The 17629-nt window shown below is 40.8% G+C and overlaps 2 protein-coding genes across 3 annotated transcripts; both read right to left on the bottom strand.

Annotated features, from left to right (window-relative positions):
• Positions 1-7876: 7876 nt before the first annotated feature.
• LOC141626268 (uncharacterized) lies at positions 7877-12083 on the bottom strand. 2 transcript variants are annotated; one of them, XM_074440180.1, is made up of 9 exons: positions 11912-12083; positions 11075-11292; positions 10916-10979; positions 9395-9461; positions 9229-9307; positions 9034-9144; positions 8628-8807; positions 8420-8540; positions 7877-8268 (listed from the first exon to the last, which is right to left on the bottom strand). In XM_074440180.1, the coding sequence occupies exons 7-9, from the start codon at positions 8798-8800 to the stop codon at positions 8134-8136; spliced, it is 429 nt and encodes a 142-aa protein (XP_074296281.1). In that variant the 5' UTR covers positions 8801-8807; positions 9034-9144; positions 9229-9307; positions 9395-9461; positions 10916-10979; positions 11075-11292; positions 11912-12083; the 3' UTR covers positions 7877-8133. The 2 variants fall into 2 exon arrangements, with proteins under 2 accessions (XP_074296281.1, XP_074296280.1); XM_074440179.1 differs by lacking the exons at positions 7877-8268; positions 8420-8540; positions 9395-9461; ... (1 more) ...; positions 11075-11292; positions 11912-12083 and adding an exon at positions 9498-10712 and having other exon boundaries at positions 8705-8807.
• Positions 12084-16787: 4704 nt separating this feature from the next.
• Positions 16788-17264, bottom strand: LOC141632229 (uncharacterized). The gene is made up of 2 exons (XM_074444791.1): positions 17187-17264; positions 16788-17021 (listed from the first exon to the last, which is right to left on the bottom strand). The coding sequence occupies exons 1-2, from the start codon at positions 17262-17264 to the stop codon at positions 16788-16790; spliced, it is 312 nt and encodes a 103-aa protein (XP_074300892.1).
• Between the last annotated feature and the right edge of the window lie 365 nt (positions 17265-17629).

Genomic DNA, 17629 nt, shown 5'->3' with positions numbered 1-17629 from the left:
TACTTTGGCCTCCCACTGTGGAATACACCGTCTGTAGAGACCGTCTGCACATTCCTTAAACAAATAAGGATCATCCGAAATCGCTTAGCATTATACGTAAAACGCTTCTTTCATTGATGAGAAAGGTCAAAGGCGGCAGCTTGCCACTGACAACGAAATTAGCTATATCTGCATACCAAGGTTCTTGGTCAACAATAGACGATATAAGAGCAATTAAAGTATCGTCAGGGAAAGAGTCATCAATAGGTAAAGAATCTTCCCCTTCTTGTCGCATCGATCGCGACAAGTGATCACCTTCTAACGTTCTCGGCTCCTTTCTTATCCTTGATCTCAGAATCAAACTCCCGAAGAAGGAGTATCCATCTCAATAGCCGTGGTTTAGCCTCCTTCTTAGCAAGAAGATGCCTCAAAGCTGCATGGTCAGTAAAAAAAAGTAACTTCCGACCCAACTAAATAAGAACGAAACTTCTCTAAGGCATAAACTACAAATGCTAAGGCTCCTTTTTAGTGGTAGTGTACTTCACTTGAGCCTCATCCGAGTTCACTCGCATAGTAAATCGCGTTCAAAGCTTTGTCTTTCCTCTGGCCTAGCACCGCTCCTAGTGCATAGTCACTGGCATCACACATTATCTCAAACGGCAAGTCCCGTCGGGAGGTCAGTATGATCGGCGCAGAGACTAAAGCCCGCTTTAACCGTGAAAAGCGTAAAGACACTCATCATAAACACAAAAGGGGCATCCTTAAGTAGCAGTTGTGTAAGTGGTTTAGCAATTTTTGAGAAGTCCTTGATAAACCGGCGATAAAAGCCGGCGTGATCAAGGAAACTCCTCACCCCCTTAACATTAACAGGAGGTGGTAATTGCTGAATCACTTCCACCTTTGCTTTATCAACTTCTATTCCCCTATCAGAAACTAAGTGCCCTAAGACAACTCCCTCGTTGACCATGAAGTAGCACTTTTCCCAATTAAGCACAAGATTAACCTTAATGCAGCGCTGCAACACTTTATCAAGGTTAGACAGACAGTTAGAAAAATCACTTCCATAAACACTGAAATCGTCCATGAAAACTTCCATAATAGACTCAATATACTCTGAAAATATCCCCATCATACACCTTTGAGAGGTGGCAGGGGCATTACATAAACCAAAAGGCATCCTGCGATAAGCAAACACGCCTTGAGGACAAGTAAATGTAGTCTTAGCTTGATCGTCTGGGTGAATGGGGATCTGAAAGAACCCTGAATACCCGTCTAAATAGCAGAAAAATTTATGAGATGCTAACCTTTCTACCATTTGATCAATAAAAGGAAGGGGAAATTGATCTTTCTTGGTGGCGGCATTGGCTCGTAATCTATACACATCCGCCAACCGTCACTACTCGAGTAGGTATTAATTCATCCTTATCATTCTTAACTACGCTTGTCCCTCCTTTCTTCGGGACCACCTGCATCGGACTCACCCATTTAGAATTGCCAACAGAATAAATAATACCCGCGTCTAAGAAGCCTTCATTACCTCAGCCATCACAACATCCTGCATCTTCTGGTTCAGCCGGCGTTGATCCTGTCTGCAAGGTTTGTGATCTTCCTCCAGCTCTATCTTGTGCATACAGATATCGGGACTAATCCCATTGATATCGTCCAGTGAATAACCCATTGCTTTCCTATTTTTCTTAAGAACAGCTAACAGAGAAGTCAGCTGATCATCATCAAGCTTAGCACTAACAATGACTGGATATTGCTCAGTATCATCTAAGAAAACGTATTTCAGATGAGAAGGAAGAGGCTTACGTTACCTCAATGGAGCAAAGAGTGCTAATCATATGTTCCACTTGCTCTCCCTCACGCTCATCTAAATCATCAACAAGCAATTTCAACACAGCGTCATTGTCGTCTGGGCTATCTGCACACTCATCAAAAAGCATAAGAGCTTCTAGTGGGTCCTTCATAAAAGAACCCGACCAGAAGTCATAAATAGACTCGTCAATAATATCCACCGAATAGCAAGTATACTCTATCATTGGTCGAGCCAAAGTACTAGGCAGACTGAAAGTGATCGCGTCATTCCATACTGCAAGAGTCAAACGCCCTTGTCTGACATCAATAACAGCCCCAGCTGTACAAAGGAAAGGTCTTCCTAAGATAATTGGGGTCCGGGTGTCCTCAGCTATATCTAAAACAATGAAATCCACTGGGATAAAGAGCTTGCCTATTTTCACAGGCACGTCCTCTAAGACACCTAAGGGCTTCCTAAAAGATCTATCAGCCATCTGTAGGGTAATGTTAGTCACTTTAAAATGACTCATGTTCAGTTTCTTGCAGACAGCAGGAAGGGGCATGACGCTAACACTGGCTCCTAAATCACAAAGAGCCTGATCAATGACCACATTGCCTATAATACAAGTAATAGAAAAGCTGCCCGGGTCTTTCATTTTAGGTGGCCCCTTATTTAAAAGCAAATTACTAGACTCTTCCATAAATGAAATCGTCTCGAATTCACTTAAATTTCTCTTACGCGTCACAATATCTTTCATAAACTTAGCGTAAGTAGGTACCTGAGTAACAAGTTCGGAAAAAGGGACAGTTACCTGGAGGTTCTTCACAACGTCTACAAACTTACCGTACTGACGCTCGATCTTTGCGTCCTTCAGACGACCTGGGAAGGGCACTCTGGTAGCAATGAGTGGACCCGCAACTTTCTCTTTACCTTTATCAATGTGTGACATCTCCGCGGCAGGGGAAGATGACACGGTAGCGGAATTAGATAGTAAAATAGGATCTCCGCCATTTCTGGTACTCGATCGAGCACAATTACCACTCGATCGAGTGGTTTCACATTGCAATATACTCGATCGACCATTCTCCTTACTCGATCGAGTAATGTCCTTTTCTGATTTACTCGATCGAGCTTTTTTATCACTCGATCGAGTGAGTTCTTCAGCAAATTTAGTCGATCGAGTAAGAATATCACTCGATCGACCATCCTCAATTTCTGCACTGCTCGATCGACCATAATTGTCACTCGATCGAGTTATGGGATGAATTGATTCACTTGATCGAGTTGAATTTTCACTCGATCGAGTGTCTGCATTGCACGCAGCTAGTAGTTCTTCTAAAAACTCATCTATATCATCCTCCGGGGCATCGTCAGCTATCAAAACCCCATCTTCTGGTACTTTTGGCCCCTCTTGAGTAAGGCCAACTTGGAGATTCGTCACTTTAACTGTATTGCATGTCGATAGAAGCTTGGCTTGGTCACTCGCGAGTGTTAACTGCGCGACTTGTTCCCTCAGTTCCGCTATGACCGTTTCTTTCCTATTGCACTTCTCATCAAACTGTTGTGATATGCTCATCACAAAGGATTTTAATTCAGCAATTTCTTCATTTGCAGAAGGAGAAACTGGTTGCGGCGCTGGTTTAGAAGGAGTAGAGACATTCTTTATTTCTTCATATAGCTGAGAAAAAGGAACTCCTTGCTTGTACTTCTGATAAGCAAGGACGCGCTCTACACTTTCCATCCACCCAATAGGGTCATGCCCTTCCATGCCACATCTACCACATGGCTCTATATGCTCAGTAATCGAACAAACCTGTAATTTAGACATTCTGGCAGATAGACTTACAAAGCAACCGAATAACCTGCAAAACTAATAAAAACTTTGCAGAAATGAGATCAGCCTCAAGGAATAAATTCCCTGAGACGAGAAACAAACTTAATTAAAGCAACAAAATTGCGCCACCTCCCCAAGAACGGCGCTAAAATTTGACACGTTAGTCGTATACATCAAAAATACCAACGGCTCTAACTAATATAGCTAGGGAAGTCGAATTCGATCTCCACGGGAGATGGGATGATGTCGACTTTGTCTAAGTTCGTCTCGGTAACCAAAATGGGGGTTTTAAATGATTGATTCTAAACTAATGAGAGTAAGGAAGAGAAATAAAGTAGAGAAAATAAGGAAGAAAAACGGGGGTAAATCAGATAAAAGGGGGAAATATGCTAGGAATCGGTCTACCGTGGCAGTTACACTATCGAATCAACTGAGTCGATTAAATTATTGATAAGAAGAGCGAGGTCGTCACCTTTCGGTCCTTAAACCTACGATTATACCCTTTCGGTCTCTAGTCGCCCTAGGGTCTTCCTAACTTAGCTTTCGCCCTAATTAGGTGTCACCTATTGTAATTAAGCAAGCCTTCCCTTCCAATCTTTCGATCCAGGTCGGGGGTAACTAATTAATCGGTCTCCTGCATGCATTCATTCAACCTAAACACAATTATATTGCTTAATACAATTCTTGTCGCAAAGCTAACCTAATCATATCGATCCTAACATGTCTCTACCACGGTTTCCCTAATCCTAACATATTAAAGGAATTAGCTACGCCTCATCATCGAATCAACAAAAACAACATATAAATAATTAACACTAAACATTAAAGCGAACTAATAAAGATCGAATAAGGTAGAGATGAAATAATAGGGGAAAACAACAACACAATAGCAATAGTAATTATGATTAATAGATAAAAGAAGAATGATAGTACCAATCGTAATCCAATTCCGAGTTGAAAAGTATAGAGTAAAAATGTATGAGAGACTCAAGAGTGTCGAAGAGAAGAGCGAGAGAGGAGAGAGCAGTTACGTTCTTCACTACTCAGTCTTATACGAAAAATCCACTCTAAACCTAATCTATGGACTAATTACAAAAGCCCATACGAAATTAGGCAGAAAATAAACAAAAGCAGGACAAACCACTCGATCGAGTGGAATTAAACCACTCGATCGAGCAACTGAGCATAAAACCTCTCGATCGAGTGGAATTAAACCACTCGATCGAGTACTTCTCGCAATGCCTTTTCTTGTATAAACTTGGACTACTCGATTGAGCAGTTTGGAGCATATAAAGCATTCGATCGAGTAATAAATCACTCGATCGAGCTGTTTAAGCACGTTAAACCTTGAAATACTTCCCGAATCCAGCTCACGTGTCTTCCATTCTCCATAAATGCATGCAATTGGAACGAATTAAGGCTCGATTTAGCTCCTCTTTGGTTAATTCCTGCAAATTACATAAAACGAACCAAGGTAGAATATTCGGGGGTATTTGTAGCTAGATGCTACATAAAAAGTACGGAAATGCGTGTAAAATGAGGTAAAAACCTTATATAAAGTACACGCATCAGTATGCAGCCACATCCAGTAGTTTCTCTGTGTTTTCAGTTAGTGCATTGAAAATATAACTGCTAGTTTTATCGCCTGCCTTGAATGTTACACTCATTCTGCATTCACAGAAGTCGTTGTCGTAAACTTCAATAAACTATTTACCTTGAACTTTTGTCTATAAATTTGTGTTACCTGGGTGAGGAAATGACATTTTCTATCATGCATTCATGACACGTATATGCAATACCTAGTTCTTCATAATTCCCAGTGCCACAGTTGCTACAACCATGGTATAAGGTCAAATCTGGAAGGTTATATTTGTTCAGCCGCACATTCAGCCAGTAACTCTCTTCCTGTAGAGTATCTTTAGCCTGAAACATAAACACAATGGATATTCAATTTCAGGAAAATCAAACAGTGCAACAGCCTTAGTATCTGTGATTGTAAATTATAATTAGTTTGAAACAGAGATAACAATGTAACTTCTTCGTTTAAATAAACTAAATGCTGACCTTCTTCTGAAGCAATTGTTCAACTGTGATTATATTGTGCTCCTGGTTTGGTTGCCTTACTTGGAACACCTGGTAGCTCTTATCATCAAGTAGTTCTTGATTTGTTTCTCTCCTGAGATACATTTTTTTTAGCAAAAATCATCTTGAACACTTTAAAAAGGCCATGAGTTTATGAAGTGTTACTAAGCACGCAGTTCATTATCGTCTTTGCATTGTGGCTCTACATTTATGGAAGTCTTTGGTGTAAATGCGAGTGAGAATCCTACATTGAAAAATTTGTATTTTCATTTATAATTTAAGCGCTAAGTTGCCAAGTTAAACCTTTGAAATAAACATGCACACGGGAAACTACCTTTTCGGTGTGCTGACCTTAATGCTGTAAACCCAATCACCGGAAAGCATGCTGCAATTGCCTGAATGCCACGGCATTCTTCAATAGCATGGTCTTCCCAGGCGGTTACTATCATGATCTGTTCAGAGCTGCACAGAAAAATAACCTAATATTGTTATGCTATTAAAGGTATATGTAGTACTCAGCTTTAAATTTGCTAAAAAACCGGCGCACCTCTGATCAACAATGACGACCTCACAAATATCTCTGGTTTGTCCATTTGGCCTGATTATTTTGCAAGTTGTGTCCACATATATAACAATGCCCAGCACATCTATAGTTAAACATGCTTTCAATTAGAGATTTTTATATTGTTTTATTTTGTAAAACTCTGAAAATAACTTCCTAACCAAATATGATGCTGCTAAAATCATGACTCGCCATATCTATCGCCTAGGAAAACCCTTTTTTTATAGATGCAAGTGAGACGTATTTTGGCTGATATGGAATACGATCGACAATGGTTTTCATGTTGAACTTTAGACGATACACATCGTCGTCGTTAGTGTCTGAGTTTACGTTGGGTATCAGCTCCACCTTGGCAGTAGTAATCTCATAATCAATTTCATCTTCTATGGTATCCTCAAATTCTGCGAGTGAGTCATTGAACAGGATGCTATGCAGCTTCGTTCCCTGTAGTCATTTTCTAATTAAACTTAGAACGAACACATCAATATTTTTCTAGAATGTAGATTAACAATTCAGACGAATAATAGATAAATAAACCCTAATGTACTTTGTAAGAACATTTTCTTTACTGCTGTAAAAAAAAAAAAAAAGAAAAAAAAAAAAAAAAACCTAATGTACTGGTTTAATAGCATTTGTTTCTGAATATATGGATATTATTTGAAAATGTTAAAATTGTAAGATTTAAATAATTACCTCTTCATCTTGAAATGTTAGACTTTGATATTCCAGTGCCTTATTCTCAGTAGAACTGTGGATATTTTTTTTCTCAATGACCTTAAGTTTAATAGAATAGGGACCAGGTTCACGGGCAAGCTCTCTTGCAAGTTTATTGCTAGGCTTCATGCTGGATTGACAATGGCAAAGGAAGAACTTTTCTGTGGATATAAGGTCGAATTTTTAGAATATATTACTTGATATGATTTTTAATTTTTGTTGAGATGATTTATGATTTAGCTGTTGCCTTATATGTGTTACTCTACACGCATAGTTATGGCTAGGAGGACTTGATTCATTATTGCTTTTGCACGTTCTGTCCTGATTACCTTTTTGTGTGTTGTTCTCTAAATGTGTTGTCATGCCAAGGTTGAGATATCTCTTCAGCAACATATCCTTGTGGGCCTGTCCAATAGCTTAACTTCTCTGTAATCTGTATTTTACAAACTATGATATCTATTTCAAATGCCTAGTCCGTTTTTCGGTTAGAGCAGTTTGAACTGCCCTAGGTTTCCCAAATTTCTTGGTTTAAATCTGTTGTTTTCTGCAAAATTTGTGTACGGTTGGTACTGCAAATTAAACGAAGGTTATGGAACCTGATTAATACATCTACGAATGTCTAGCTGATATTTGAACATTGATCTTTTCCTCTCCTAATTTTAAGGACTCGTGTAATCCTTGAATCAGTCTTAGCTGTACTTTTATGCATCACCCAATGTCCAATTGTGGGCGGTTTAGTTAGAATCTTGATCTGCTTCAAACCAGGCTATCCTAAAACATGATAAACATATAGTGATACGATGTAATGCTCAACACAGCTTTACGCGAGAGGTATGTTTTAAGTTTAGACGGTAGAGTCACCAAGACACCTCACTGTTTCATAATATCCATATCTGACCAATAAAAATAGTGCAAAAGTCTAGTGGTAGCCATCTATGGACTAAGATTATGAGTAGTTCAGATGTTACAAAATAGGCATAATTCCTACTACAGATGAGTTGCTCCTACGGCGACACACTAAAACTGTTGATGCTTATGTGAGGCAGCCGTTATTTAAATTACAAAAGGCCTCGTCGCCACAGAAATAACCAAATCTAAGTCATTTAACTTTGCTCGCAATTGTAACTGCAAAATCAGCAGCAGCCACACTACCGCGCCCGCTGCCTATTCAAGTGAAATCTGCTTGAGCACCCATTTCAGTGCTCCATTAGTTGATAAGGACTTTGCCGGTCCAACCTGAATGTAGATTGATGCTGCTCTAATCCTAGTTTCAGCTTTCTGCAGGTATGCTTGCTTTTCCTGTTAATTTGCTCATATGTATCAGTTTGTATACATTATTATCTAATACTGAAACGTTCTCCACTAATATATATAGATTTTGCAATCCTATGGAAATGACCATCTCTCGCTGCAACAAAAAAGCATTTACTGTTTCTGAATGTTTACCCACCTCTGGTTCCATTTTGTAGAGTTCGGCGGTCTTTGTTGCTAATAACTTTTCCGAATAATTGGTGAACGAGATAAACATGAAAGATCCTGTGTTGTCAATAGCCTCAAAACCGATGTTCATCCTAGGCAAATAAATAGATTTAGATGAAAGGATACCTCGTTAAATGTGACTATCTATGCTTATAATAAATTGTTTAGGAAATCAGTACCTGAGAACAGAAGTAACACTTTGGCGCTTGCACACACCACAGTTGTAGACATCACCACTGTCTTTGTTGCTGCATGCCCCCATATTGGCTACACCCAAGATAGAACCTGATATCTTTTCGGTCAAATTCAGGGATTGAAACATGAAGCCAATGTTGCTCTTCTTGTAAAACATCAGCTGCCTGCTTATATACTCTTAGGTTAGAAAAGTTGTGCTTACTCTCACACAATGGCCTATAACTGTTATACTAAAGAACATTTTCTCATTTTAGAAAATTAGTTAGCTATATGCATAGCTATTCCAGGCATGGTTGTGCTGAGACAGCCTATTTAACGTTTTTGGGTCATGATAATAAAAATAGTACATATATACACTTCACAGTAACTTGAGACATAAGGCCCATGTACCTTTTTCAAACGCAGTTTCTTTATTGTCATTTTTAATCTGGCTGTTCCTGGAGTGCGGGCAGCTACCACTTGTGAGTGCTTAACAGATACCGTTGTTTATTTGCTTCATACCTGAATACATTTGAAATCACATAATTGATTGAGCACGTAAAAAATTATTTGAAATAATAAGGAATAGTTAGTTTAGCGCCTTACCAAGCCCTTAGCCTAACTACTGCATCTCCATCTGGTTCCAGCTTGACATATGTTAAGTAGGTCGTATACAGCGAGAACCCTGCAATTGCATTTTAAAGAGCATATTTATTGTCGTCTGTTAATGTTGGCGATGCATGTTCAAGGCATTGATTACCGGTCTGATTACCTTTGTGGTATGATGGTTTCAGAGATGTTAAACAGATGATTGGGAATGACCCCGCAATTTTGTGTAGCTATTTTGCTCGTATTAAATGGACTAGTAATCATACCTTGGTCGGATGTTAGATGAGACGATGCGCCGGTATCCATGTACCATGGTTCCATCTGATGTTGCACTGATAAAGCCTGGAATGCTTGGGTCAAGTCTGTGGGTTGCGGTGCTTCGGTGTCCATGACATATGCTTGACCACGGGAACTCGTTGGAGCACGAGGAAAAGAAGGGCGCTGGGGAGGTGGTACAGACCACGGCTGAGCCCACCCGGGGTAGGTGGGGTAAGGACACGGGGGTGGGGTCCAGGGGGAGGGCCAGGCTGGTGGTTGGGTCCACGGGGAAGGCAGTGGGGCCTGGTTCGATTGAGGTTGTTGTTGTCGGGACTGATTAGAAGACGATCCCTTATTGTTATTATAATTGCGACGGTAATTGTTTTTATTGTTTTGGTTGGAACCAGACTGTCGTGGGGAGGGTTGAGAGGGAGGCATAGAGGGGGTGTCGACCCAAGGGTCAGGTGATGGTGGGGTCGCCGGTGCTGCCAAGGCAGTGGCGGGTTCATCGCTTCCTTTTTTGCGATGTAATTCCAATTCGAGCATACTACGGGCGGTTTCAAAATTTGGTGTAGTTTGATTAATGTAAGAAGCTACAGTATCGTATTCACCAGGGAGACCGCGGACTAATTGAATCACAAGACGTCGGTCAGTGACCGGAGCATCGACGTCTTTGAGCATCCCAGCGAGCTCTCTAAGCCGTTGGCAGTATGCTTCGAGAGAAGGCATATTGGCGAGGCGAAGAGTGTTGAATTCTTCCTCGAGTGCCGCAGCGCGAGCCCCTTTATTGTTGTTGAAAATGTTTTCAACCCGTACCCAAGCAGCACGGGCAGTCGAGTCATCCTCAAGAACACGAGGCAAGAGATCGTCGCTAAGGGTACCGTATATCCACTGAAGGACATGTGCATCCACTTCAGCCCACGCAGCATAGGAGTCGTGGGTCTCGGCAGGGGCAGGTGTGCCGTCAATGTGTGACAACACCTTGTATCCACGAGCATGAAGTTTGAAGAGGCGAACCCAAGATGCATATGTGACTTTCGTGCCGTCGAGAACACGAACTTTATGTTGGATATTAGTGACGGTATACACGGGATGCAATGGTGGTTTTTGGGAAGAGGAGGAGTCGTTCGTCATGGTTGTGCGTGAGGCAGGGACTTAATTTCGAAAAATTAAGGATGACGAGCGAATCGAAACACAGGATCGAAAAAAAAATCGAGATTTATTCTTGGCTTGATACCATGTTAATATTTGATAATCCCATAAATTGGGAGTCAGACGACATTGTATATATACTTGAATGTGTACATAACAACCAAGATACAGTCAACTATAAACAAGGACTAACCTAACTAAATTAGGAGAGTAAGTAGGATAGAATATTGACTAAGTATGTACAATGAATATAGACTAAATATATACGTCTAACAAGCTTTTCTCCGTCTCTCGTTGCCAGGTCTGCCCAGGCCGTGATTATAAGTGGTTGTGACGTGCTATGGTAGAAAAGAAAATTTTTATTGAACCACTGTAAGTTACTCCAAAGGGTTAGTTAAAAGTGTAGAAAAAAAACCAACTGCAGTTTATTTACCTCTGATCAATGACCACCAATTCACGTACATCTAAATCCTGTCCATCAGGCCGCTCTAGCTGGCGTAGTGGCTCCACGAAGATAAGTATGCCAACAACATCTACATTCAATTTAAATAGAGTTAATTATCATACCATGCCCTGACTCCACTTAACAATTTTGAGTTTCTTACAGAGCAATAAGACTCTTTCAGAGTTTAGCATAACTAATTACTATATCTGTCATCAGGTGACACTACCCATGGGATTGCAGTAATGGCTACGTAGCTAGGACCTGTTTGAGGAGTCGATCCTTCAACAGGTCTAATAATGGTGTCTGCGCCGAAACTCAGCTGATATGGATTGTCATCAGCACCCCCTCGATATTTCTCAGGCATCACCTTTATTTTTGTATTGGAGATCTCATACTCTCCTTTATTTTGTATGATGTTTTCAAAAGCGGCTATGTCATCATTGTACAAGGTCGTTTTGATTTTACCACCCTGTTTTAAATAGGTTAGCAAGAGGTTGAAACCTAATATTATTTTTAAATACGTATGTTGTTTACATGGTTACCTATGTACAGGAACAAATTGGCGATGCTAACTGAATAGATTTCCATGTTTTACACTGTTAATTTTCTTTCTAAATCTCTTTAGCAACAGCGCATACAGTTTACCTTAAGAGGACTTTTTTGAGAAAATATTAACCAACCAAACATTTATTTGTCTATCTTTTGGTCGTTTAAGAACATTAGTACACCTCTACGAGCCGGCACAAAATATATGGTTGCTTATCGATAGTAGTTTACAAACATAGGCAGTAATTTCGTACCGTTATAAATAGGTATTGTGTCTACCATATTTCTGAGATGTAGAAAGTAACCAAGGCGCAAAACTATAAAAGGGATGGATGTTGCGTGTGTAGATAGACTATAGCTGTTCAGGTATGGTGATGTTGCACTACCATCAGAGCAACTATTTCCTACGTGGTTTTAAGTTGAGTAGGAAATGAGTTAAACAGTGTTAACTGCTCTTCAACATACCCTACTCTGAGGATGAATTCTAATCTCGTGAAAGGTTTATTTGTAATTTAGATAACTAAGGACAAGCTACTTAGTACTCCCTCCATTCAACTCCACAAGCCCATTATCTCTTTTGCACACTATTCACAAGCGGACATTCAACTTCAATTTTCTCTCGATGCATATATAAAAATATATTCATGTGAGATCTTATTTGATTCGTCTTTAAGAGTACATTAAAAATATCTAACTTTTAAAATTTTTGCAAATACGTAACTAAAGATATTTGTCGAGTAAAAGCCGCGTTGGCAAACGTGATAAAGCATAATGGCCTTGTGGAGTTGAATGGAGGGAGTACTTATTTGTAGTATAGCCTTTCCTCTAGATATGTAGCATTCTCAAGTGGGTGTGGGCCTATCTACATTATTTGTTTTGGTTTTGTTATTTTTAAAAGGTATGGCACCATGCATGATTACAATTTTTATTGCACACTTTATCTTGAATTCCGAAATTTCAGCTTTAACTTCAAAATGATGCACCTTTTCACTAATTTAGATGCCTTTTAAATGTAAATTTTGGGGAAGAAGTAATCTATCAATTCTGTATGGTAATTCTGTTAAAGCAAACGACACCAAAATTACGCATCTCTCTAGCAGTAGGAGAAAGTGTCACGTATTTGTCCCTTATCCCTTCTTTGATGAACCTAGTGAGCTCTTCTTCTTTGTTCTGATTTTTACCTAAAAAAGATCAATATGAGTAGGAATAAGTTCTCTCCAAGTTAACAAGTTAATCGTTTGTGTGGGAGTACTAATGAGGGGTGGACGTATTTACTCTCTATCAGCTGAAATTGGAGACCTTTATATCGGTATAGTTTGGCTACTTTTTTAGCATAGCTGATTAATTGGCCTTTGATGTTTCATCTACAAAGTTATCAAGCTGAACTTAGTAGCTTTATATGGTCTTCGAAATTAGACCTGAAAACCAGAACATCAGCAAGTGAAGTAAAGATAAACTCCAAAGCATTATTTACAAATCAACCAAGGACAAACAGTTTGATCCTAAACAAAAGAATGTCTTTGCGTGCTCTGCTCCACTGACTGCTAAGAGTGTCTTAAGTTTATTTGAAGAAAGCAGTTGTAGATGTTGCATCCCTACATAGTCCATTTCTTTCACCGATTGGCAAAACTCGCAGCAAATGAAATTGTTACCTGCAAACATTTATGATGTCGTTATATTTTTATTCAGTCAACAAGCCATTTGTAGACACATGACAACTCTTTGGAAATTTTTTGTTATAAAAAATAACTTGTTTGATCATCTAAAACCAGCCCTCCTTAGCATTTCAAAGGACACGACGTTCTTAACCAAATTATTCCCATCATTGGATACACTTTGATTGTTTAGAACTTTCAATTCAGCAGCAGATCTAGCACGTGACAATGCTACATATAATTGTCCATGTGAGAAACAGGGTTTCAGTAGATAAACTCCTACACGTTTTAATGTCTGACCTTGGGGTTTGTTTATCATCATTGCAAAGCTTAACTTGATAGGGAACTATTTCCTTTGGAAATTTTGAAGTCTTTGAAGGCCTTAGGCAAATCCTTGGCAGGAAAACTCTTTCTCCTGTGTAAAAACCAGTTGATATCTCGCATTCTATCATGTTGGGTGAAAAAATGCTTGCAAATTAGGCGTGTTCCATTGCACATCCCTGCAGCTGGGTCGATGTTTCTCAGTAGTATAACTGGAGCATTTTCCTTCACTACCAGTTCATGTGGTGTCATTTCGGCTGGGCACAGCGAGTTCAGAAATTCTGCAGGATACACATTCGAATTGTCGTCTATAACACTGTCAAAACTCTTGTAAGTATGAATTTCTCCGGAAAATGTTCAATTAGTGTACTATTGATAGCATCTACATCAGTATTACGTGGCGTGCGTATAGCTCTCTCAGTGAAAATATCTGGACTGAACGTTTTTCGCTGTAGTTCTGGGAAAACTGTATCAATCAGGGTTTGTCCAGGTGGTTCCCCCTCTTTGGTTTTTATCATCAAGTTATGAGGTATCTCCACCAAAGCACTTTCTGTTGTTTGCAGAACCCCATTACCTAAGTCTGGTAGGAACTGTGCAAATTCAAGATCCGCTCTTGCTTGATATTTTCAGTTAAGCTGAATTTGGTAAGGTATGGCCATATATCTGAGCTGACTATGCTTGCATCCACAGCCTCTTGCTGCGTGCGACGTAGTAAAACAGGAAGAACTTGGCAGAAATCCCCTTCAAATACAATCACCTTGCCACCAAAAGGCGCAAAATTACTGCACACATCTTGGCAGAGCATATTAACAGACTCGATGTTTCCTTTTTTAGCCATGGAGGCCTCATCCCAAATGATCAAGGCGGCCTCCGCCCTTATTAAGCATGCCAGGCTACCTTGTTTTGGGACATCACAAGTCAGTGACTCATCACTGTCAAACGGAATCTTGAACCTAGAGTGTGTTGTTCTTCCCGTTGGTAAATTGGAAGCTGCAATCCCTGAAGTAACTGTAACACCCCCATTTATTTAAGGGCCTGAACTAGGACTCCTCAGATAAAGAAGGGTGTTACCATCTCGGAAACCCGAGGCAGTAGATAACAAAGAGAAAGATAAACAGTACTTTAAATTAAAAGTTTATAATGTTTACAACGGAAATAAAACATGTCTCAAACTGAAAATAAAGTCTGACAACTAAACAAAACAAAAGTGAGCTAGCTCTAAGTCAGGTGATCCATGCTTTCCCCCTGCCAGCTCCCAATGTCTCAACAACCTGTCAATCTGCTCCCCAATAAATGGATCATCACAGGCATACACAAATACACAGGGTCAACCGCGAGGTTGAGTAGGTAATACGATATAATAAAGAATGCAATGCTATGATCCTCCATTCTATTCCATCATACACTTCCCCGGAACGCCCAGCCATACCGATCCCCGGTAGACTATATATATATCGACCGTAGCCGATCCGCCACCGCTCGCGGTGAGGACACCAGGGCAATCTTACCGAGAACCCGTCGGGCCTTAATCGCAATAATCACATCTCCTCCAACTCCAACTCCGATGCAAATGCAATGCATGAAACGTATGAAACAATAATACTCAACAAGATAATTAAGGTAATCAGATAAGTCATATAATCACCAAACATGCCAACTCTTTATAATCGTAAGAACTCAATCAGTGTATTCCCTACCTCGATCGTTAGTCAAATAGTCGGGTGCTCAGTAATATTCCACAACAAATTAAGCCCCTACGAAAGATAAATAAATGATAAACAATTACTTAAACCATTCCCGTTCCCAAAATAGAAAGTTACTAAAAATAGAAACTTCTTAAAATGGAAAGTTTCCTTAAATGGAAACTTTCCCGATCTAACAGCTTTTCTATTTTACAAACCCGACTCAAACCCGTCTCTAAACATTTAAATAACTTGGGAATTAATTTAGCTAAATAAGAGTACGATACATAAAAGATAAATCAAGTTACACGATTAAAAGAATCGAAACAACATTAACTAATCCTATCAACCCGCCTCTACAACCCGCACCTTCACTCTCTCCCACACACCTCACGCGCCGCCTGAACCACCACGAACACCACCAGGCCTGCTCCCCTCTTTGACCCCACCACCAACAACCGACCCCAACCTGGTCGACTGCCGCCGGCGAGTCGAACCAGGGCCGTCATTTGGCCTGGTTCACCACCGTGCCTCACCAAACACCCCCTTGTCCTCGACTCACAACCACCGCAGCCATCACCTAACCCCTGCCAAACCACCACAGCCCGCTTTCGCCGTCGGACCACGCACTCGGGCCGTGGCACCACCGTTTCGACCTCCCGAGTCCACGGTGGTGCCACCCCAACCTAAACATTTAAAACCCGCCTGAAAACCCCTGCTAACACCCGTTTGATTAACCCTGTCAATAACACCTCTCGCCGCCAATTCTGCCGCCAAGAACCTCCCTAACCGCCACCAATAGGGACGACACAAACCACCCAATACCATATCCCCGACACCGATCACCAACATCACCTCCCTGAGTCACGTCACAACAAACAAAACCCGATAGAAAACGAAAACAAAAGAGAAGGTTGCACTCATACCTTTTTCCGCCACCTCAACAGCCACCAGGGTTAACTATGGACGTCGACAACCACCCTAAGGCCTTCCTTGCTGCTCCGTCAACACCCACACTCACTCTCTCTCTCTCGATTTGCGTGTTGGTTGGGAAATGTGCCGCTGAAACGAGGTAGGCAAGTGAGGGAGTGGGGTTTTGTACTGTTAGGGTAGAATTAGGTTAAACTTAGGTTAATTGGTTAAAGTAATTGGGTCATGGGTAAACGGGTAAATGGGTAAGTGTAGTAAAAAGAATTAGTTAACGTGACTTCGTTCAGTTAAACCCGTCTTAACAAGTTTACGAATAACTCGATCTTACGATATCAATACGACTAAACATTTAACTCGACTCAATTAGCGATATAAAATACGGAGTATTACAGTCTTCCCACCTTAAAATGAACTTCGTCCCGAAGTTCACTCATCTAGTAAACCCCCACACGCATCGATGTGGGCCCCAAAACAGATTTTCTAAAGTAGATAGCTCATGGATTTAGGTCGGAAACAAAATGTTACATTCTACCCTCCTAAAAAGAAAGTTACGTCCCGGAACTTACCTCATGCAAACAGGTGTGGATAGCTTTCCCTCATGGAAGCCTTTGTCTCCCATGAAGCTTCCTCAACATTGTGGTTAGTCCACAAGACTTTCACCAAAGCTGTCTCTCCATTCCTGGTCTTCCTCACCTTCCTGTCCAGAATCTCCTTAGGTGTCTCCAGATAGGACAACTGCTCATCCACCTCGATCACCTCAGGACTCAACACATGTGATGGATCGCTCAGGTACCACCGCAACTGGGAAACATGAAAGACATTGTGAACTCTGGCTAACGCTGGTGGCAAAGCTAAACGATAGGCCACCTCTCCAACTCTGTCCAAAATCTCATAAGGTCCGATGAATTTCTGACTCAGCTTCCCGAACCTCATAACTCCCTTCATTGGCGACACTTTGAGTAGTACCTTCTCTCCCACCTCGAAAGAAATGTCACTTCTCCTAGTGTCAGCATAACTTTTCTGTCTGTCCTGAGAAGCTCTCATCTTTTGCCTGATAATCTGTACTGTTCAACCATCTCCTGAATCATCTCTGGCCCCAAAATGACAGCGTCTGCTCGATCATCCCAACACACAGGACTCCTGCATTTCCTACCATAAAGTGCGTCAAAAGGTGCCATCCCAATGCTAGCGTCATAACTGTTGTTGTAAGAAAACTCGATCAACCCCAGTCTGTCCTCCCAAGATCCGCCAAACTCTAGAACACAAGCTCTCAACATATCCTCGAGGGTCTGAATAGTCCTCTCGTCCCCGACCGTCGCAGAGGATGAAAAGCGGTGCTCATCTTGATTGAGTACCCATCAATGACCGCAATTCTGCCGAACTTGGATAGAAACTGGAATCTCTGTCGA

This window comes from Silene latifolia, chromosome Y (assembly GCF_048544455.1).
Source record: "Silene latifolia isolate original U9 population chromosome Y, ASM4854445v1, whole genome shotgun sequence".
NCBI classification, from domain to species: domain Eukaryota; kingdom Viridiplantae; phylum Streptophyta; class Magnoliopsida; order Caryophyllales; family Caryophyllaceae; genus Silene; species Silene latifolia.
Note: the sequence above shows the minus strand (reverse complement) of the source record. Positions and strands in the feature narration are given on the sequence as shown.

Bases quoted from the DNA above. Each gene is read 5' to 3' on its own strand.
- LOC141626268 (XM_074440179.1), bottom strand. From the start codon at position 10,623: ATGACGAACGACTCCTCCTCTTCCCAAAAACCACCATTGCATCCCGTG. The intron at 9,308-9,497 runs GTATGATTACTA...ATGCAATTGCAG, and splicing joins TCATCTAACATCCGACCAAG to GGTTCTCGCTGTATACGACC. The intron at 9,145-9,228 runs GTAAGGCGCTAA...AAATGTATTCAG, and splicing joins GTAGTTAGGCTAAGGGCTTG to GTATGAAGCAAATAAACAAC.
- LOC141632229 (XM_074444791.1), bottom strand. From the start codon at position 17,264: ATGAGAGCTTCTCAGGACAGACAGAAAAGTTATGCTGACACTAGGAGA. The intron at 17,022-17,186 runs GTACTACTCAAA...CATGTTTCCCAG, and splicing joins CTTTCGAGGTGGGAGAGAAG to TTGCGGTGGTACCTGAGCGA.